Source organism: Geotrypetes seraphini, chromosome 1 (assembly GCF_902459505.1).
Source record: "Geotrypetes seraphini chromosome 1, aGeoSer1.1, whole genome shotgun sequence".
NCBI lineage: Eukaryota > Metazoa > Chordata > Amphibia > Gymnophiona > Dermophiidae > Geotrypetes > Geotrypetes seraphini.
The window spans coordinates 462,941,513-462,964,196 of NC_047084.1; the positions used below are offsets into that span (position 1 = coordinate 462,941,513).

Here is a 22,684-nt window from a genome sequence, read left to right on the forward strand (position 1 = left end):
CTGTGCTTATCTGTGGTTACACCACTACCATGAGAGTCAGCAACCTCTGGTATCTCAGTACCCCAGATTGCAGACTTTCTGATAATCAATAACTGTTTCCAAGCTACCTTGCGAGCAGCATTATTCCAGCAAGCTGGGGGTATCAAGTCTCAAAGCTGCAGCCTGATGCTCCCAGGCCAGAGCTTAAAGGTGCTTTGATGCCAAACCAGACCCCACCCCCTTGATCCAGAACCACTCGAACCAAAGGACTCCTCTCCATCAGCATGGGCCTAAAGGTCCTGTATCTGGTAATCCTAGGTAGGGTTACCAGATGTTTGGATTTACCCAGACATGTCCTCTTTTTAGAGGACTGTCCAGGTGTCCAGACGGATTTTATAAACCTTGCAGTTTGTCCTGATTTAGGAAGTCCTCGGCTCTGCCAGAGCTTGGGGCCGTTTCTGGAGGGCCTCTGAGCATGTGCTGATGTGATGTCACATGCATGCATGCATGTATGTGACATCATCGCTCTACATCTGTGCATGCTTGAAGGTCCTCGAGACACGGCCCTGAGCTCAGGGAAGGAGAGGAGACAAGGTTTATGTGGGGGTAGGGCCGGGGTGGAACATGGCAGGGCTGGGGGCAGAATGGGGCAGGGCCACATGTCCTTTTTATTACTACAAATATGATAACCCTAGTCCTAGGGCAGGAGTAATCCCTAATTGCTCTGGCTTGCCAGCACTATCTCCTTAAACCCTCTCTAATGAAGGGGAGGGGGAATCTGGATTGGAAGGGTGGGAGTGTGATCAGGAGTCTAGATCTGTGAAATTGGAGTGGGATCTGGAACAACAATGCACCCCTTTTAAGCTCTGGCCCATGAACATTGGGCCATTGCTTTGAGGCCTAATGCTCCTGGCACAGTAAAAAAAGCCCAAACTTTTGAATGGGGTTATTTTACTCTGATTTTATAGCTATAGCATGACTTGTAGTATACACCTATGTTCACTATGTCTCCTTAAGGGTTTACACATTAATGAGCTGCTTTACATGCATTTGCATGTTTGCATCTCATTACTATGTAACACATAGTGACCTAAATATCACCGCGTTAGGGCAAAACAAGCTGCATTAAAACTTTTTAAGTCACATTAAGGGGTAAGTAATGCAACTTGGTAACTTCTCTCCTTAATTTGCTGCACAGGTAGCAAGGTATTTTGTCTCCCAAAGGTCTAAAAGTTAATACTTGAATCTTAAATTTCCCCTAAAAGCTATTGGCAGCTAATATAAAGATTTTACAGTTGGCGAAAAAGATTCCAGTGGATAGAGATTTACTAATAAATTGCTGCAGAGTTCTATGGGTGGGTTTTTTTAAAATTTTAGGCAACTTTGAGCAAAAGTTGTTTTTGTTTGAAAGTCCACCAAGAGGGAATGTCAGTTTTGGGGGGGGGGGGGTTTGCATACTGGTTTTGAGGACATGAATCAGGGAAGATTTTTTTTGAGCAAATGATGCAAAGACACCACTTATTTTTCTGAAGAAAAAACAGGCCTTCATCATGGCTACTATATGCGGTCTCAGAGAAACACCTGCATCCATTTTAACACCCAAACCTGCACTTAATCTTGGAGTGGAATAACTTCTCCATTCAAAATAAGATGGGAGTCACAGCTCATGGAGATGATTCGCTAACCCGCCAGATCTCCATCTTGGAAATATTTACCGTAGTTCGGTTCATTTACATGTAGCCATTGTATCGTAACCTTCTGCTGTATGTGGGCCAAATTCCACATATATGGTAGCTGAATATGATCTGCTTACTTGTGGAACCTAGTCCCTTTAGATCTTATTTTATCACATGGGGGTTTAATGTACAAAAAGAACAGACAAAAGCAGAACCCTGGGGGACTTCAAAAATTATAGTACAGTAATTATTTATTAGCAGTTAGTTTTTTGCTAGCTTATAATGAACACCTGTTTCTGGGTCACAAGGATCAGGTAAGTCAAAATTACTCTTAGAGTATTTGAAAAGAAAATTTGAAATGAAAACTAGACCACCTGTTTATAATCGAGTTATCCTGAGCTCACACTACCACTACCAACTGGGTATCTATTTTACTATAGACAACGAAGAGGCTGGTTGCAGAGATAAGTAACATGGAGAGCAGGAAGGAGCTCCTGCTGGAAGAAGGTAAGTCAAATCTTTTAACCGCTTCCATACTAGTGCTCAGGAAAATCAAATTAGTCTATGACACGTGTCAGGTTGTGTTCAAGAAAGCATAAGTCTGCAGCAGATTGTAATCCTAGTAGATGCAAGGTATTTATGTATCCATGTACCTCCACTAACTTTACTGTGATTGGCTAATTATAAGAGAAAGAGGGAATTAATGTCTGAAGGAACAGAGAATTAAAGCAGGAAAATTGTGACCATCTCTGGAAAAAGGTGAGTAAAGTAGTGGATCCAAAATGAGAATAGCTGATTTTCATGTATTAGGTCCATACACAGTCTTAGAAAATTACATGTTTGAACTTCTGTAACTTTATTTTCTCCGAGGACAAGCAGGCATGATATTCTCACATGTGAGTGATGTCATCAACAGAACTCAGTATTGTCACTGTCATGTGCACCATCATTTTAAATATTTTTCCCTCCATATCAAAGAGGGTGCCAAGCGGCTTCAAGAAATGCAACCGGACCATTTCAGACTGTGACCTCCATAATCGGTATGTTCAGTGACTAGGTCCTGAACATTGGGACATTTGCTGTGAACTTTGCCTGTGTATGCAAAAGAGACCACTGAAAGCCTGACAGTTCTAGTGTGATAAAAATTTTGATTCAGCATCTACATCGAGCAAGGCAGGAGATTCGGGCCCCGACACTCAACTTGCATCAACACTGGCTTTGGTATCAACACTGCTTGCACCAACACCGCATAGAGTATCAAACATCAGACTCTCTGCAAAGATGAGATTTGACATTCTCTTCATCCATGCCTCATATATCAGGAGATGCTTCACATAAGAAAGCTAAGAAGCATAAGTTTGACATGTGTCTTCCCAGACGTCCACCTCCTTGATGCACCAGGGATCACTCCCCATTGCTACAGATCATGTCTCCTCCCAGGCGTGCCTCAACATTGAGGTCAATCATACCTAGACAACCAGCACCACAGACTAATTCCACACCAAAGACTCCAGGAAGAGATCTGGTCTATGTTGAAGCAAGAGCTTTCAGGGTTACTGTGGATGCTGCATTTACAGGCTTTAGCTTTAAAAGTGTCCATGCCTGCCTCAGCCCAGCTTGAGGATATGTTAAAATATCAATCGTGGACAAGTTCATATACTCCTGCTCAACATCGAGCATTGGGATAGGCACAGACCATTGCACACATACGTCATCATTGGCAGAGGAGTTATCTCCTGGGTCAGAACATTGACCCCCGCCTTGAAATTCCTCAACGCACAGTCAACGCCCCTATCAATGCACACATCCTGATTTACCTAGGAGACACTATTTTGAGGAGTCTTACTCGGATATCTCCATCCACTCAGATGAGGATCTATCAGACTTGTCAGCAGAGAAATCTTATGGTATCTGTTCTGATCCTTCTCCTCCTCCTCCTCCTCAGAGGCGAAAGTCTCTGCCAGAAGGCATATTTTTCACTTGCTTTCTTAGACAGATGAGGTTTGTCACGGACGATCTCAAAGACAAAGTTGGAAGCATCTATGAACATCTTATACCTAGTTTCTGTATTTAAAAACAAAAAGAAAACCTCAAGTGTTCTCCCTCCTGAAGACGCAAACACGCAAAACTTGAGTAGAGGGATTAAGTTTCTGGCCACCTTTGGGTGTGCATAGTAGTCTAATCGGGCATTTTACACTGGTTTTATATTCACATTTTGGAGCACTGAGCAGTGGCATGGCAGATAAAACAAAAAGCCTCGTCTAAAGATAAGTACAATATTCCTTATCTGGTGGTGGTTTTGGGACGAAGGCTAATCAGGGACTATACTGTGATAATGATGGTCCCTGACCAGTGGCCCCTGCTTATTTTGATTTGAGAACTGGGGTTGAGCGGATCAGTATTAATATTCACATATATGTATATTAAAATGATTAATTTAAACATAGATTGATTTTAAACAGTATAATCCTATATAATAAAAGCTTACCGGCGCATGCGCTGTTAAAACAGCGTGATCCCTGTCGCTGTGGTGTGTGATCCATGGCCGTGTTCCATTTTAGAACCCGGCAGCAGGGAACATTCTGGCCACTCCCCTCTTCCCGCCCTTACTCACCAACCGGAAGCGCAGGCAAGCTCTCTCCCTGCCCGCGTCCTCGGCAGGGAACACACTTCCCGCCCTCGCTCACCGCTGCCTCCACCGATGATCCTCCTCTTCAGAGCAGCCTGCGATTGTGGCCGGCTTTAAAGAACCTCGCAGGCCGCTCTCCAACCTCAGTAGCACGTTCCCTCTGACGCACGGGATCTTGTCAGAGGGAACGTGCTACCGAGTTGGAGAGCAGCCTGCGAGGTTCGCTAAAGCCGACCACCATGATCGCAGGCTGCTTTGAAGAGGAGCAGGCCAGAAGACGCCGGGATGGAGGGAGGGTAAGAAAGGGATCAATACAGGGGGCCAGGGGGAAAGGGAAAGGGTATTGCTTTGGGGGAAGGGGTGTGCTGGGGGGAGACAGAAGGGGCCATGGAGAGATAGGGAGAGGGAAAGGGGGCTGCTTTGGAGGGAGGTGTGCTGGGGATAGACAGCTTTGCTCTGGGGGAAGACAGAAGGGGCTGCTTTGGGGGGAGGGGGTGCTTGGGGCAAACAGCTTTGCTCTGGGGGGAAGACAGAAGGGGCCATGGAGAGACAGGGAGAGGGAAAGGGGGCTGCTTTGGGGGGAGAGGTGTGCTGGTGGGAGACAGAAGGGGCCATAGAGAGATAGGGAGAGGGAAAGGGGGCTGCTTTGGGGAGGAGGTGTGCTGGGGACAGACAGCTTTGCTCTGGGGGGAAGACAGAAGAGGGCCATGGAGAGACAGTTAGGGAGAGGGAAAGGGGGCTTCTTTGGGGGGAGGTGTGTGCTGGGGGCAGAAAGCTTTGTTCGGGGGGATGGGGGAAGACAGAAGGACACAGACAGCGGCCAAGGAGAGAGAGATAAAGAAACACAGACAGACAGACACATCTATTCTAGCACCCGTTAATGTAACAGGCTTAAAGACTAGTAGAAACATAAAGCTTGTGACTTTGAATTATACAGTTTATATAACAACACAGGAAAGTACAATTGGTGTACTCCATAGTGGATAGTTTCAAGTTTCAAGTTTATTCAGGTTTTTGATTAAATGCTTATCCAAAGGTACAAAGCATTGTACATAACAAAATTTTTTAAAAAGTTGACAAGGAGAGTAATATTTTAACAAATTATACATGCAAAATTAAATTGTGAGACATACTTAGGTAAACTAACTTATTTAACCCACGAGAAACAATGGGAAGAAAGGGGAGAACTACAATTTTTTTAAGAAAAAGTACACAAAGGTAAATACATAAGGGATTAGGAGGGACAGAATTGCTGGGGAAGATAAGTGTCAATAATGGAGACTGTTAAAGTCAAAAGGATTCAGTGCAAAGAAATGCAGAGTAATGCATTTGGGGATTAATAATCAAAAGGAACCATATATGCTGGGAGATGAGAGGCTGATATGCACAAATGGGTAGAGGGACCTTGGGGTGACAGTGTCTGAAGATCTAAAGGTGAAAAAACAGTGTGACAAGGCGGTGTCTGCTGCCAGAAGGATGCTGGTCTGTCTAAAGAGAGGCGTAACCAGTAGAAGAAAGAAGGTGTTGATGCCCCTGTTCAGGTCGATGGTGAGGCCCCACTTGGAGTATTGTGTTCAGTTTTGGAGACTGTATCTGGTGAAGGACATAAGAAGATCTGAAGCAGTCCAGAGGAGGGCGATGAAAATGATAGGAGGTTTGCGCCAAAAGACGTATGAGGAGAGACTGGAAGCCTTAGAGCAATGTCTCACAAATTTTCTGGCCAGCGGCACACTAAATCCAGTGCCCCAGCCGGAAGGCACCCGGAAGTCGACGAGATGACATAACGCACATGCGTGACATTATCATGTTGACTTCCACGCATACACGGAGGCCTGTCTGGCCGTGACCCCGCTGATGGAGGGATCTGGGAGGTGCACGCAGAAGAGGAGAGATGCAGGCCTGGAGGACAGTCATCTGTACTGGCTGACTTCCTATAGGACGTGCCTCTCACCGCGAGAGGCACATCCTATAGGTAGGCAGCCGGTGTGGACGACTCTCCGCCAGTGTGTTGTGGCACACCAGAAATCTCAGGAGGCACACTGGTGTGCCATGGCACACAGTTTGCGATACACTGGCTTAAGAAGATGGGTTCATCAGTATGCACTGCTCCATGTTAGTTTACTAGCATACAATTCTGGATAGATGTCAGTCGGGTCTACATTTCTGGTGTGTTGTGGCATCTCAGAGGTCTTGCCCTGGATTTAAGAGCTTTGGTATGTCCCATTCATGTGGACTGGTCTAGTAGCATGAGAAGAAATGTGAAATTTGTTCTTATCTGTTAATTTATTTTAATCCTAGTAGACCAGTCCAGGACACCCCTCCCCTTTGAAAACTGTAATTTGAGATTCTTCTTGCTATCAACTTCCGTCTGAAGAAGTCTTGCAGGCTTATCCAGTTATTGGATCCCAAAAGGGCAATTAGCTGAGGTGTGGTCATAAAGTTGCCTTCACATAATGCGGTATATCAAGACTTAATAAAACTTGGATATAAGGTTGACCTATAATGTAGATTTCTAATGTTGATCTCTAATGGGGATTGGTAAGGTTAACCTATAAAGGTTTATCTATAAGATATATTATTATGTTAACCTCTCTTCTTGATCCATATGGTAGATCCATAAAGTTGATCTACGATGTCGGTGGGAGAGACGCTAGCCACCAGTGACCATAACATGGTATGGTTTAACCTTAAGAAAGGCTTCCCTAGATCACAAACAAAAACAAGGGTACTCAATTTCAGGGGCACTGACTTCGCACGCATGGGAGATTTCGTTTACCAGACGCTGCAGGTTCAAGAAGTAACTGATAATGTGGAAGCTATGTGGACAACCTTGAAATCGATCCTTCATGAGGCAACTATCCGCTACATAAAATCGGTAACCAAACAACAAAGAAAAAGGAAACCCCAATGGTTCACAGATGAGGTATCATACCTTGTCAAGGAGAAGAAAAGAGCATTTCTATCATACAAACGCATGGGGGAAAAAGAAGCAAACGTTGAATACAGGACAAAGTGTGCAGCGGTCAAAACAGCAGTCAGGGAGGCCAAACTTCGTATGGAAGAAACTCTAGCGAAGAACATCAAGAAAGGGGACAAATCCTTCTTCAGATACATTAGCGACAGGAAAAAGAACACAAACGGGATAGTACGCCTTAGAACGCCAGATGGGAATTATGTGGAAACTGACTCCTTTAAAGCCAAACTACTGAATGATTACTTCTGTTCAGTCTTTACCTGCGAGGCACCAGGGCACGGGCCTCGGCTGGATGCAAAGCAAAGCATGGATGACCCATTTCAGAAGTTTGAGTTCACACCAGCTGATGTTTACAAAGAACTGTCAAGACTCAAGGTGAACAAAGCCATGGGACCGGACAATCTGCACCCAAGAGTACTCAGAGAGCTATGCGATGTTTTGGCGGAACCGTTAGCCATGCTCTTCAATCTCTCCCTAAGTACGGGGAGAGTCCCCCTGGACTGGAAATCTTCCAATGTTGTTCCTCTGCACAAAAAGGGTTGCAGAGCGGAGGCTGCGAATTACAGACCAGTAAGTCTCACATCAATAGTGTGTAAACTCATGGAAACTCTACTTAAAGGGAAATTAGACACGATATTGGATGAGGGGAATCTGAGGGATCCCTGTCAACATGGATTCACTAGGGGCAGGTCATGCCAATCCAATCTTATCAGCTTCTTTGACTGGGTGACAGGAAAGCTAGACTCGGGAGAGTCTCTGGACATAGTGTACTTGGATTTCAGTAAAGCGTTTGACAGTGTCCCACACCGTAGACTATTAAACAAGATGAAATCGATGGGGTTAGGTGAGAAACTAACGGCATGGGTCAATGATTGGCTGAGTGGAAGACTTCAGAGGGTGGTGGTCAATGGCACCCTCTCTAAGACATCGGAGGTGACTAGCGGAGTACCGCAGGGCTCAGTCCTGGGACCATCCCTTTTTAACATATTCATAAGGGACTTGACCCGAGGGCTTCAGGGAAAAGTAGCGCTGTTTGCCGACAACGCCAAACTGTGCAATATAGTAGGTGAAAGCGATCTCACGGATGGTATGGCGCAGGATCTGATCAAGTTGGAAAACTGGTCCTCGACATGGCAGCTGGGCTTCAACGCAAAGAAGCATCTCGGCAGCAGAAATCCATGCAGAACATACACCTTGAATGGAGAAACACTAGCTATGACCTCAGAAGAACGGGACTTGGGAGTAATCATCAGTGCAGACATGAAGGCTGCCAAACAAGTAGAGAAGGCCTCATCCAAGGCAAGGCGGATGATGGGATGTATCAATAGAAGCTTCGTCAGCCGTAAACCTGAAGTCATAATGCCACTGTACAGAACCATGGTGAGACCTCATCTGGAGTACTGTGTGCAATTCTGGAGGCCACATTACCGTAAAGATGTACTTCGAGCTGAGTCGGTCCAGCGAATGGCCACTAGGATGGTCTCCGGACTCAAGGGTCTCTCATACGAGGAAAGACTGATGCAAGTTGCAGCTCTACTCTCTAGAGGAGCGCAGGGGGAGGGGTGACATGATTGAGACATTTAAGTACGTCACAGGTCGTGTCGAGGTGGAAAACGACATATTCTTTCCTAAGGGACCTTCAGTCACAAGGGGGCACCCGCTCAAACTCAGAGGAGGGAGATTTGGTGGTGACACCAGGAAGTATTTCTTTACAGAAAGGGTGGTGGATCACTGGAACAAACTGCCGGTGCAGGTGATCAAGGCCACTAGCGTGCTCGACTTTAAGACTAAATGGGACATCCACGTGGGATCTCTACGTGGGTCGAGCAGCACTCTGACTTAATGGGGTGGGACAGTGGAGTGGGCAGACTTGATGGGCTATAGCCCTTTTCTGCCGTCATCTTTCTATGTTTCTATGTGATTCAAATTTCCTTGATAATGGTATAATAAAAAGTTCCAGGATTGTACTAACCCTGATTTTGGTGGTGATGTCATTTAATTGTCAGTGTTTTCTGCCTCCATGTGCTAATTGGGAGGCATAAACCACTATTGAACTGGACTCAAGAAAAAGAAATTAACAGATAAGCACAAATTCACATTTTTTGTATGGTGCCATGCCAAATACTGTATATAAGTACATTTTGAAATTTGATCTTTATACATACAACCAATCTGAATAATTTCAGTACCTTGTCTTCACCTTATAGGTATAAATTTACACACAAAAATATTTGTGGATATCATTTTGTTTTGAGATTTATTGATCTCATTGTCTACTGTCTGATCTTTCCTATTTAGTTATGCTCTGATCTTTTCTAATCTAGTTCATCTCTCCCTTCTACCCACAGAGAGAGAAACTCAGGAGAAATTGGACAATGTGCTGAGCCAGCTTGATACTCTCAGTTCTCATTCTGGACAATTCAGTGAGGAAGGGGTTTTCCTGCGCAGCAAGGAGGCAGCTGATGCCCTGTAAGGACAAAGCACATTAGTTATATTCCTAGTTGCTGTATATGATATCTTTTATGGTATATAAGACAGGTACTCACAAAAAATAATGTTGGCCTCAGAGTTTCCAGGTATGAACATTTTAGGGTTTTAGGCTACACCAGTGGCGTACCTAGGGTATGTGGCACCCGGGGCCCATCATTTTTTGACACCCCCCCCCCCCCCATGTAAAAAATTTTTTTTTTTTTTTTTTTTGCAATAACCATGAAATGGAATACCGTATTTTCGCGGATATAACGCGCACCATTGTAAAACGCGCACAGGGGTATAGCGCGCAGAAATCACGATGATATGTACAAAAACTTTTCTATACCGCGCTCAGGCATATAACGCGCATGCTGCCCGACTCTCCTCTGGCCACCCCGACTCTCCTTTCGCTCTCCCCGACTCTCCTCTGGCCACCCCGACTCTCCTTTCGCCCTCCCCGACTCTCCTCTGGTTGCCCCGACTCACCCTGACTTTCGGTGCACTGCCCCGACTCTCCTCTGGTTGCCCCGACTCACCGTTCACCCGCCCTGACTTTCGGTGCACTGCCCCGCCTCTCCGTGCCTGTCCCCCTTGAAGTCCTGTCCCCCCTTGAAGATCTGCCTGTCCCCCCTTGAAGTCCTGTCCCCATCCTGAAAGCCTGATGCCCCCCCTCGACGTCCGATTCTTCTCCCCCCTCGGCAGGACCACTCGCACCCCCACCCCGAAGGACCGCCGACTCCCCGACAATATTGGGCCAGGAGGGAGCCCAAATCCTCCTGGCCACGGCGACCCCCTAACCCCACCCCGCACTACATTACGGGCAGGAGGGATCCCAGGCCCTCCTGCCCTCGACGCAAACCCCCTCCCCCCAACGACCGCCCCCCCCCAAGAACCTCCGCCCGTCCCCCAGCCGACCCGCGACCCCCCTGGCCGACCCCCACGACACCCCCACCCGCCTTCCCCGTACTTTGTGTAGTTGGGCCAGAAGGGAGCCCAAACCCTCCTGGCCACGGCGACCCCCTAACCCCACCCCGCACTACATTACGGGCAGGAGGGATCCCAGGCCCTCCTGCCCTCGACGCAAACCCCCCTCCCTCCAACGACCGCCCCCCCCCCCAAGAACCTCCGACCGACCCGCGACCCCCCTGGCCGACCCCCCCACCCCCCTTCCCCGTACCTTTGGAAGTTGGCCGGACAGACGGGAGCCAAACCCGCCTGTCCGGCAGGCAGCCAACGAAGGAATGAGGCCGGATTGGCCCATCCGTCCTAAAGCTCCGCCTACTGGTGGGGCCTAAGGCGCGTGGGCCAATCAGAATAGGCCCTGGAGCCTTAGGTCCCACCTGGGGGCGCGGCCTGAGGCACATGGGCCAAACCCGACCATGTGTCTCAGGCCGCGCCCCCAGGTGGGACCTAAGGCTCCAGGGCCTATTCTGATTGTCCCACGCGCCTTAGGCCCCACCAGTAGGCGGAGCTTTAGGACGGATGGGCCAATCCGGCCTCATTCCTTCGTTGGCTGCCTGCCGGACAGGCGGGGTTGGCTCCCGTCTGTCCGGCCAACTTCCAAAGGTACGGGGAAGGGGGGTGGGGGGGTCGGCCAGGGGGGTCGCGGGTCGGTCGGAGGTTCTTGGGGGGGGCGGTCGTTGGAGGGAGGGGGGTTTGCGTCGAGGGCAGGAGGGCCTGGGATCCCTCCTGCCCGTAATGTAGTGCGGGGTGGGGTTAGGGGGTCGCCGTGGCCAGGAGGGTTTGGGCTCCCTTCTGGCCCAACTACACAAAGTACGGGGAAGGCGGGTGGGGGTGTCGTGGGGGTCGGCCAGGGGGGTCGCGGGTCGGCTGGGGGACGGGCGGAGGTTCTTGGGGGGGGCGGTCGTTGGGGGGAGGGGGTTTGCGTCGAGGGCAGGAGGGCCTGGGATCCCTCCTGCCCGTAATGTAGTGCGGGGTGGGGTTAGGGGGTCGCCGTGGCCAGGAGGATTTGGGCTCCCTCCTGGCCCAATATTGTCGGGGAGTCGGCGGTCCTTCGGGGTGGGGGTGCGAGTGGTCCTGCCGAGGGGGGAGAAGAATCGGACGTCGGGGAGTCGGCCGGGCAAGAGGGCTTGGGCTCCCTCTTGCTCCGATCGTGGATGCGGGTGCGGGTGGGAGCGCGTGCGAGCGGTCGTTCGGAGTGGGGGTGCGAGCGGTCCTGCTGGGGGGGTGAATCGGGCGTCGGGCGGGGTGGGAACTATGTTTAAAAACTTTTGTATACCGCGCTCAGGCATATAACGCGCGAGGGGTATGCGCGGTACGTAAAATCACGTATAACGCGCGCGTTATATCCGCGAAAATACGGTAAATGGTCAGAATAGAAACAGGCAGTGAAAATTTTCTTTTATTGAACCTCATATATGTAACCATTATTCCAAACATAACAAAACATAAATTATGTCTAAATTGTCATGACATTAGAAGTACATATGGAGTAGTTGCAGGCAGTGGCGTACTTAGAGTATGTGGCACCCAGGGCCCATCATTTTTTGACACCCCCCCATCTATATGAAAAATATGATTTTTAGTACCAATCTACATATCGCACCACAAGAGTGTACCTAGGAAAAGGCTGCATCTTAAACACTGCAGTGAGCACTAGAACACCAACACATACATTGTAAAACTAAACAAGCCAGATCCCGCACAGTCAATTGGTCCTGTAGTCAATGCCAACTGAAAACTATGTCTTTTTCATACACACAGAACAGAGATACACCCTCGCCCAAAATGGAATAATCACAAACTAAAAATAGAAATATGTAGACAAAAGTTAAACTGATCCGCCAAGAAACCAGACCCTGGATACAATGCAACACCACAAAAAACAGTAACACATGTCCTCTAATACAGTGCAAAATATAAAGACAGTAGATGTAAATTTGAAAAAACTGATACATAACAATCACCACTTTATAAATTAACAAATAAAAATAAAACAAATAATGAGATATAAAAAAATACAATTTTATTGGACTAATCCCCGTAAGCTCGGTCCCCATCCCCGCAAACCACCTGATTCCATCCACACAAGCCTTGAATTGTTTATATTAAAGTATAAAAAGAAACAATATTCTGTACAATTGTCAATTTATAAATCAGCGTCTTCTCCCCACTCTCTTCCCCATTTCCCTTCAGCATCCTCAGCCCACTCTCTCTCCACTTTCCTTCAGCGCACGCACATAAAAACAAGCAAGTAATTTTATATCATTTTCATTCTATTCATTCATAGAAATTAAAGTCTAGATAATGCCAGTCACATAACAAAACATGATTTTACAAAAATAATTCCCTGCAGTCAAGCCTGCAAGGATTATTAGATGTCTTTCAGCAGTTCCCCTCCCTCCCTCCCCCTTACCTTTGTGGCCAAGTCAAAATGATCTACCAACAATAAAATTTTAAAAACACAAAGCACGCTGTACGCAGAGAAAATGTTAATTATCATTTATATTCCGCGGGTTTTCAAAGAGGTCAAGGCAGATGACTTTATGCAATGTCACCTCAGTAACAACTATACAAAAATAGACAAATATTCCCCCTCCCTTTTTACTAAACTGCGATAGCGGTTTTTAGCGTAGGGAGCTGCGCTGAATGCCCCACGCTGCTCTCGACGCTCATAGGCTCCCTGCGCTAAAAAACTCTATTGCGGTTTAGTAAAAGGGGGCCATAGTGCAAAATATAGACAGCAGATATAAATTTTCAAAACGGACACATTTTGATCACTAAGTTGAAAATAAAATCATTTTTCCTACTTTTTTGTCTGGTGATTTCATGAGTCTCTGGTCCTTCTTCTGATCCTTCTTCTTTCTCTCTCCCCCTGGCTCCCCTCTTTATTTCTGCCTTTCTTTCTCTCTCCTCCTGGCCCCCCTCTTTCTTTCTGCCTTTCTTTCTCTCCCCCTTGACCCTCCTCTTTATTTCTGCCTTTCTTTCTCTCCCCTTGGTCCCCCTCTTTCTTTCTGCCTTTCTTTCTCTCTCCCCCTGGCCCTCTTCTTTCTTTCTGCCTTTCTTTCTCTCCCCCTTGACCCCCTCTTTATTTCTGCCTTTCTTTCTCTCCCCTTGGTCCCCCTCTTTATTTCTGCCTTTCTTTCTCTCCCCTTGGTCCCCCTCTTTCTTTCTGCCTTTCTTTCTCTCTCCCCCTGGCCCCCCCTCTTTATTTTTTCCTTTCTTTCTCTCTCCCCCTAGCCTGCACAAAGCCATCGTGCCGATTTCTCCACTTCCACGATTCTTTCCCTACCCTCACCCCCAAGCCAGCAGCCGATTTCTCCCTGCTCCTTCCCCGATGTCCTGATGTCCTGAACTTCATCGGGCAGCAGCAGCATTCACAATTCACTGATGTTGCCCGCTTCAGGCCTTCCTCTCTGTCGGGTCCTGTCTTCATGAAAACCGGAAGAAGGCAGGACCCGGCAGAGAACAAGGCCTGAAGCCGGCAACAGCAGCGAATTGTAAACGCTGCTGCTGCCCGAAGAAGGTAATGGAGCACCGAGGCAGTCCGCTTCTCCCCCCTCCCAGCCGAACCCCCGCTGACCCTCCTATCTCCCCCCCCCCGTGAACCTTTCCGACCTTCCCAGCGAGAGCAGCAAACCTCCTTCGCGGCTTTCTCCTCCCTCTGCCGCGTTACTGATGACGTCATCAGTGATGCGGCAGAGGGAGGATAAAGCCGACGCTACTGGAGGGAGGTTTGCTGCTTTCGCTGGGAGGGTCAGAAAGGTTCACTTGGGGGAGGAGAGAGATAGGATGGTCAGCGGGGTTTCGGCTGGGAGGGGGGAGAAGCGGTCTGCCTTGGTGCTCCAAGGCCTGGCGCCATTACCTTTTTCGATAATGGCGCCGATGCTGCTTTCGCTGGGAGGGTAGGAGCGCGATAGGGACCGGGCCAGCTGTGCACCCCCCCCTAAGGCGGCACCCGGGATGGACCTCCCCCTCGCCCCCCTTGGTACGCTACTGCCCTGGGGAAACAGCCTGCAACAAGATCGCGCGATGCCAGAGATCTTTGCCTGCTTCGGCTGTTTCCTCCGCCGCGGTCCCGCCCCTCCTCTGACATCAGAGGAGGGGCAGGACCGTGGCGGAGGAAACAGTCGAAGCAGGCAAAGATCTCTGGCATCGCGATCTTGCTGCAGGCTGTTTCCAGACGCGACACCCGGCGCAGGGGGGGGTAACTGGACCGGACCGGGAGCACCCCCTCAGGGCTTGGTACCCGGGGCGGACCGCCCCCCCGCCCCCCCCCTTGGTACGCCACTGGGCTACACTAGTACGTAATAACATCCAAAGGCACTGACACAAACCAGCTTTCTTAGAGTTCAGAAAAACTTTAGCTTATTCTGACAGAGTTCTCTGAGGACAAACAGGATTTTAAAATCTTCACATATGGGGCAATGCCATACAAATGAGCCCTGTGTAGGAACTTTTCATTGGCAATGAAGTATGAAGATTTGTGTGCTTTTTCCTGTCGGGAACCACATTAGAATTTCATTTTTTGCAGAGCTGATCAATTCCCTTTTATGTCGGTCTTCTCAGTGTGTTTTCTTTGGATTTAACTAAATATTTTGTGTAAGTTCTTGTCACTGTCAACTCTTCCTCATAGTTTCCTTAATTAGGTTTTCAGTTATTTTGAAGTTTATTTTTGATGTCAGCTTGGTGTAGACTTCTTAGTTTTCATGCAGCCATTAGGGTACTATTTTTTTTTTTTATCATTGAGCCATTTGATTTCTCTGCAGCTATTTTTCTGGATGATATGTCCCAAAATAAAGCCTCCAGAAGCTTCAAGAAGTGCTCCCGGTGCAACAAGATTATATTCACACAGATATTCAAAGTTGGTTCCTGCAGTGCCTGGGGTCCAATCATGATCCCTCTCATCATCATATGCTATGCTCACAAATGTCAAAGAGAGGGATTAGTGGTTGAATTGGGCTTCAGCAGATAGAACATAGAAACATGATGGTAGATAAAGGCCCATCCGCAATAACCATTATCTCTTTCTTGAGAGATATCATGTGCCTATCCCAGGCCCTTTTGAATTCAGCCACAGTCTCTGTCTCCATCACCTCTTCTAGGAGACTGTTCCATGCATCTACTACCCTTTCTGTATAAAAGTATTTCCTTAGATTACGCCGGAGTCTATTGAAAAGGGTCAGGTCCCAATACTGTCTCACAAACTCTGGCGTCTGTAACTCAGATGCATCTGGGGACAATCTCCTTAGAAAAACATAAACTCTCATGCAAACAGTTGTATATCCAAAGAGGTGTCCGTTTATTCAGTGTCCAGGTGCATATATTTATAGTCTTGTACATGCGCAATCACAAGCTAGTTACAGGTCAATTTCCGTGTATAGCCATATGTGAAAGAAAGCTAAGTTTCGTTTCTTTAGAAAGCAAAGTTTTGTTTCTTATACATGACACCAGCTTACAGGAAATAGCAAGCAGACTGACAGGGAGGAGGGGCTGGGGGATTTTTCAAAGCCAGCGCAAGCAGCTTTACAGATAACAAAGAGAAGAAAAGTTTTATGGTTTCCGTACAACAGTGTGATCATTCATTTGCAACAGAATAGGCTAATACACTCCTACAATCCCCTCTTAAGTCATGAAGATGACTTCATAAGCGAACGGCAGTAGCATAGAGGGAAAGGTACTCCTTATAAGTCTCATGAGGAGGGGGTTGAGGAGCAGTGAGACAAGCAATGCAACACATAAACAATTTAAAAAGTACATAAGCAATAAGGATGCAAATGATAATAGAGATTATAATAATAATAAGGTCTTGAAATATGAGTCAGTAACACAGATATATATATATATATCTTTAGTTTTAGAACATAAGAACTGCCATCTCCGGAGCAGACCTTCGGTCCATCAATTCCGGCGATCCGCACACGCGGAGGCCCAGCCAGGTGTACACCTGGTGTAATTTTAGTCACCCATTTCTCCTATGCCTCTTGTAAGGAGATGTGCATCAAGTTTGCTTTTAAATCATAGAACGGTGGATTCCGCAATAACCTCCTCTGGGAGAGCATTCCAGGTGTCCACCACTCGTTGTGTGAAGCAGAACTTCCCGATATTTGTCCTGGACTTGTCCCCCCTTAGCTTCAGTCCATATCCTTTTGTCCGTGTCACATTGGACATTGTAAATAATTTTTTTTCCTGCTCTATTTTGTCGATTCCTTTCAGTATTTTTCAAGTCTCAATCATATCCCCTCGCAGTCTCCTTTTCTCAAGGGAGAACAATCCCAGTCTCTTAACTCATTCCTCATATTCCAAGTTCTCCATACTTTTTATTAGCTTTGTTGCTCGTCTCTGCACCCTCTCCAGCAGTTTTATATCCTTCTTTAGGTTTGGAGACCAATGTTGGACACAGTATTCCAAGTGTGGTCTGACCATTGCCCTATAAAGCGGCATTATAACTTTCTCCGATCTACTCATGATTCCTTTCTTTATCATGCCTAACATTCTATTTGCTTTCTCTGCTGCTGCCACGCATTGTGCCGTTGGTTTCAGGGTCCTATCTATTAGTACACCCAGGTCCTTTTCTTGTTCGCTCTTACCCAGAGTTGCACCTGACATTCTATACTCGTGTTCCTTGTTCTTTTTGCCTAAATGTATTACTTTGCATTTTTCCACATTAAACTTCATCTGCCATTTCTCCGCCCATTTCTCTAACTGACACAAGTTACTCTGGAGTTCCTCGCTATCCTTCTGCGATCTGATTGCCCGGCATAGCTTTATGTCGTCTGCAAACTTGATGATCTCACTGGATGTTCCTCCTTCTAGGTCATTGATGAAAATAATAAATAAGATGGGCCCAAGTACTGAGCCCTGGGGCACACCACTAGTCACTTTCTCCCAGTCTGAGAACTTCCTACCGTGTTTCCCCGATGGTAAGACACTGTCTTATTTTTTTTGGAAGGCCAAAATATGCTCTAGGGCTTATTTTCGGGGGGATGCCTTATTTACCCTTTCATGTCCCCTCTGTATCTCTATCCTTATTCAGTAGGTCCTGCTTACCCTTTCTCTTCTTTGTGTCACTATCTCCATTTTCAGCTTTCCCCCCCTTTTCCTTTGTTACTGCACCCTGTAGCTAGAATCTTTCCACCCTCCCTCCACTCCGATTTCCTTTTGTTTCCCTCCCCTCTCTCTTTCTCTCTCTCTTCTGCTCACTCACCCACGAGTCCTGCATCTGGCCCTCTCCCTTCTACCTGCACCTGGCAACACCCCCCTGCTCCGCGGCTCTCTTCAGCAACTTGTCAGCAGCGGTGATCAAGACAAGCTACCGACATCGAGGCCTTCCCTCTACGAGTCCCGCCTTTGTGGAAAAAGGAAGTTGAAACAAGCGGGACTCGCAGAGGGTAGGCCCCGACGTCAGAAGCTTGTGTCGATCGCTGCTGCTTAGTTGCCGAAGAGAGCCGCGGAGCAGGGGATGTGGCCGGAAGCAGGTAGAAGGGAGAGGGAGATAGGAAGGCTGTAGATCTCCGGAGCATGACACCGACCCCGGCCAGGATGATTTCTTTTTCAGGCGTGCATCTTACAAGTCCGGCGTCGCGGCGGGAAATAGCCATGCTGAGCAGTGAGCTCAGCACTACACAGATGAAAGCCTTGCTTGCTGATTGGTCCGGCGGCACGGAGCCACGACAAAGGTGGAAAAGAGCCGCATGCGGCTCTGGAGCCGCGGGTTGCCGACCCCCGCGGTAGACGGAGGGACCACACGGAGTCACCCACCGTACCACCCGATTCGGGTAAGCGCAGGTATCGGTGGGTGGCTTATTTGCGGGGGGGGGGTGCCTTATTTTACAATTTTTTCTAAAAAGGGGGGGCTGTCTTATTTGATGGCCCTGCCTTATCATCGGGGAAACACGGTATTTATGCCCACTCTCTGCTTTCTTTTCTCCAGCCATTTACCTATCCATCTTAGTATATCTCCCTCTATTCCATGGCTTTGTAGTTTCCTGAGAAAAAGTCTTTCATCTGGAACCTTGTCGAACGCTTTCTGGAAGTCCAAGTATATTATGTCCACCGGTTCTCCATTATCAATTTGATTGTTCACAGTCTCAAAAAATTGAAGTAAATTCGTCAAGTGATATCACGGAACCAGTACATCAATGTGTGAACAGTCCATAATGTCACAATAATCAAAGGAGAAGGTGGCTACATGCACACTGCTGAAGTTGTACCAGAAGGTAATATGCTGTTTATCCTTTTGGATTCCAACTGGGGGGCAGCCCATGGGAGGAGGTATTCCAGCTTGACGCCGTGGTCGCGAAGGGGTGCCATTTATGGATGGGTATGGGCAGAAAATTTTGTGGACCCAGGACTCATCATCCCTATAGACACAGTTGGTCATGATCCATACAGGAAAAAAGACTAGCAGTGCTGCTGCTAGGAGGAGAATGATAAAGTTGCTGGAATGATGCGGCGAAATCATCGTGCTGCTCCACTGGAGAGGAGGAGGTCTGCGCAGGGAAGGCTTGCTTCTGGGGCTTTAGGTCAACCCTCTTCAATCGACTGGCGTGTATCTAAATAGGAGACTCCTCCGTGAGTACGGCGGTCTTGGTTGCAGCGATCACAGTAGTGGGAGGTCCAAAAGGAAAGTCTGACTGCTTCCTGTCCTTGGAGAGCTTCTGGACGATGACAGTGTCACCAGGTTGAAATGAATGGGTGGGAGTCTGTGGAGAGAAAGGAGAAGTGCAAGCAAGATTTCTGTCAACATGCCCTAATGTTTCTATGAGCTTGCGGACATACCCTTGAGGATCTCAAAGGGAGAGTAGCCAGTTGTGGAGTGAGGCTGCATCCTAATTTCAGCTAAAACAATAGGGAGGAATTTTTTCCAATTTACAAACATGCCAGCTGTGGCTTTCCTGATTTTGTCCTTGATAGTCCTATTCATGCGTTCGACAATACCGGAACTCTGTGGGTGATATGGGAGATGAAATTTCCACTCAATGTGGAGTGCAGTAGCTAAGTCTTTGCATACTCTGGCAGTGAAAGCAGGACTATTGTCTGAGTTAATGTGGGTGGGGCATCTCCACCTAGGGATGATCTTGCGAAGTAAAAGGTTCACCACTGTCTGGGCTGTTTCATTGGTGGTGGGAAAAACTTCAGGCCATCAGGAGAACATGTCAACAATAACAAGGGCATAGTCCTGTCGGGTCCTGGTGGCATGAGGAATATGAGTAAAGTCAATCTGTAAGTATGTAAAAGGAGAGGTGGGGTAGTGCTTTATAGGGTATGTTAGGGTTAGCGTGGAGACAGGTGAGACATCGAGATATATATGTCTATATCAGGGAACGAAGATCAAGAATGGAAAAGTCACTGGCAAGGAGTTAAAATGTCAAGCGAGCACTACGATGACCAATGCCATGATATTGGGCAATGAATAAAGGGGAGCTAGCGGCTGATATACAAGGTTTCCCCTCTTTGCACCAAAGTCCGTCCGAAGGGCGGATTTGGGTACCGGCCATATGCCAGGCGTCAAGTTCAGAGGAGGTAGTAAAGGATTGAGCAACTTCAGTCTGGAGATCGGTGTGGGTGCGACAATGAATGATAGCGACTGCAGCAGGCAGGAGTAAAGCAGAGAGAAGGTCTGAAACAAGGGAAGAATGGGAAATGGGCTTACCGTTGGCTGCCACAAAGCCACGCCGCCGCCAGATAACACCGTGGTCATTTACAACCCCAAAGGCATATTTGGAGTCAGTGTAGATGTTAACGCGTTTACCAGAGAAAAGTAGGCAGGCGCGAGTGAGGGCAATAAGTTCAGCAGCCTGTGCTGAAGGATATGGAAGGGGAAGGGCCTCATGGATGATGTCAGGGAGTTCTACCCCAGCATATCCCATATGAAAGGTGTTGTCATTGGGGCGGGAGCAGGAACCATCGACAAAGATGGAGGAGACATCAGGGAAAGGGGTGGAGGCCAAGTCAGGACGAGGAGAAGTGTCCTGCTGGATAGGAGAGACACAGGAATGGTCAGGGGGAGGAAATCTTGTTCACCTTTGAGGCCCAAGAGACCATTTAAAAGAAGGGCGGGGCCGTAAGTAGGGGCGGAATATCTGATGGAGAGGTTGGGATTAGAAAGGAGGATTACCTCATAACAACTAAGGCGCTGGGCGGACATGTGCTGGGTGTGGATGTTGCGAAGGAGGGCTTGGACATCATGAGAGATATGGAGGGTAGTGGGATGACCAAGGGTCAGAGGAGTGGCCATTTCTACCACCATAGCACATGCAGCCAGGGCTTTCAAACAGGCAGGCATGCCTTGTACTTGGACAGGAGTGACCTTAGAAAAGAAAGCAACAGGGCGTAATTTACCACCATGATCTTGTGTCAGGACTCCCATCATGGTTTTACAATTGTCTCGAGCAAAGAGATGAAACATTTGGGCATAATCAGGAAGACCCAGACCTGGGCTAGAAACCAAAGCACATTTCAAATGTCTAAGCAGCCAACATCTCTTTAGTCCATCTGATAAGATCAGTCATTTCAGGACCCAGGGCCTGTCTCAGAAGCTGGTCATAGAGGGAACAATCAGGATCCATTGGCGGCAATAACCAATCATACCAAGAAAAGTGAGCATGTCCTTCTTGGTAGCTGGGCGGGGCAGACCCAGAACAGCAGCAATGCCAGAAGTACTAATTTTTCTCTGACTGTGAGACAGGACAAAACCCAGGTATTCCACCTCAGATTTACACCATTGCAGTTTCTTTCGTGACACCTTGTGACCACACACAGACAACCATTGTAAAAGGTCTAAACTATTGGCCTGACTGGTCTCCTGAGTTATGGAACATAGAAGGAGGTCGTCCACATACTGGATGAGGACAGAACCATGAGGGGCGGTCCATGGCTGCAGAGTAGCCCAAAGGACAATGGAGAACACCACAGGGGAGTCAACATAGTCCTGGAGAAATTCTACACCAAGTATACTGCTGTTGCTGGAAAGTGAAGGCAAAAACTGGCTTAGTAGCTTCATCACAGGGACAGAAATGAAGGCATTCTTCAGGTCAATGACAGAAAAAGTGGTGGCTGCAGGTGGAATGGAGGAGAGGAGGGATGGAATGTCAGGGACAATAGGTGCAATGGGGACTACCAAAGTATTGACAGCCCTAAGGTCCTGGACGAAACGGGGGGTGCCATCGGCTTTAACGACAGGGTTGATAGGCGTATTGTAGGACAAGATGGTAGATTTAATAATGCTGGAGGAAAGGAAGGAAGCAATCAACAGGGTCATGGCCCTTTCCTTTTCCCAGGAGAGCGGGTATTGCTTGATAAACACGGGGATGAGCGATTTCAGGGAAGCATGATAAGGAGCACATGAAATAGAGTCTACATCAATGTGATCAGAAGTCCAAACTGGGGAGTCTGGTATTTAAATGTCTCTATCATATCTCCCCTCTCCCACCTTTCCTCCAAAGCATACAAATTGAGATCTTTAAGTCTGTTCCCATATGCCTTATGATAAAGACCACATACCATTTTAGTAGCCTTCCCCTGGATTGACTCCATCCTTTTTATATCTTTTTGAAGGTGCGGCTTCCAGAATTGTACACAATATTCTAAATGAGGTCTCACCAAAGTCTTATACAGGGTCATCAATACCTCCTTCTTCCTACTGGCCATACCTTTCCCCTATGCAACCTAGCATCCTTCTAGCTTTCGCCATCACCTTTTATACCTGTTTGGTCACTTTAAGATCATAACATACAATCACACTCAAGTCCCGCTCTTCTGTCATGCACATAAGTTCTTCACCCCCTAAACTGTACCGTTCCCTCAGATTTTTGCAGCCCAAATGCATGACTTTGCATTTCTTAGCATTAAATTTTAGCTGCCAAATTTAAGACCATTCTTCAAGCTTCGCCAGGTGTCTTTCTTCATGTTATTCACACCATCCGGCATGTCTACTCTATTGCAGATTTTGGTATCATCCGCAAAGAGGCAAATCTTTCCCGACAACCCTTC

The 22,684-nt window shown here is 47.6% G+C and overlaps 1 protein-coding gene across 3 annotated transcripts in view; it reads left to right on the plus strand.

The window, feature by feature from the left end:
• Positions 1-22,684, plus strand: part of LOC117349688 (synaptonemal complex central element protein 1-like) — a 160,075-nt gene that overhangs the window by 107,579 nt on the left and 29,812 nt on the right. For all 3 annotated transcript variants that reach the window (XM_033923291.1, XM_033923298.1, XM_033923283.1), the window contains exons 9-10: positions 2,096-2,162; positions 9,607-9,727. In XM_033923291.1, coding sequence (XP_033779182.1) covers positions 2,096-2,162; positions 9,607-9,727 — 188 coding nt within the window. The remainder of the gene's footprint in view (positions 1-2,095; positions 2,163-9,606; positions 9,728-22,684) is intronic.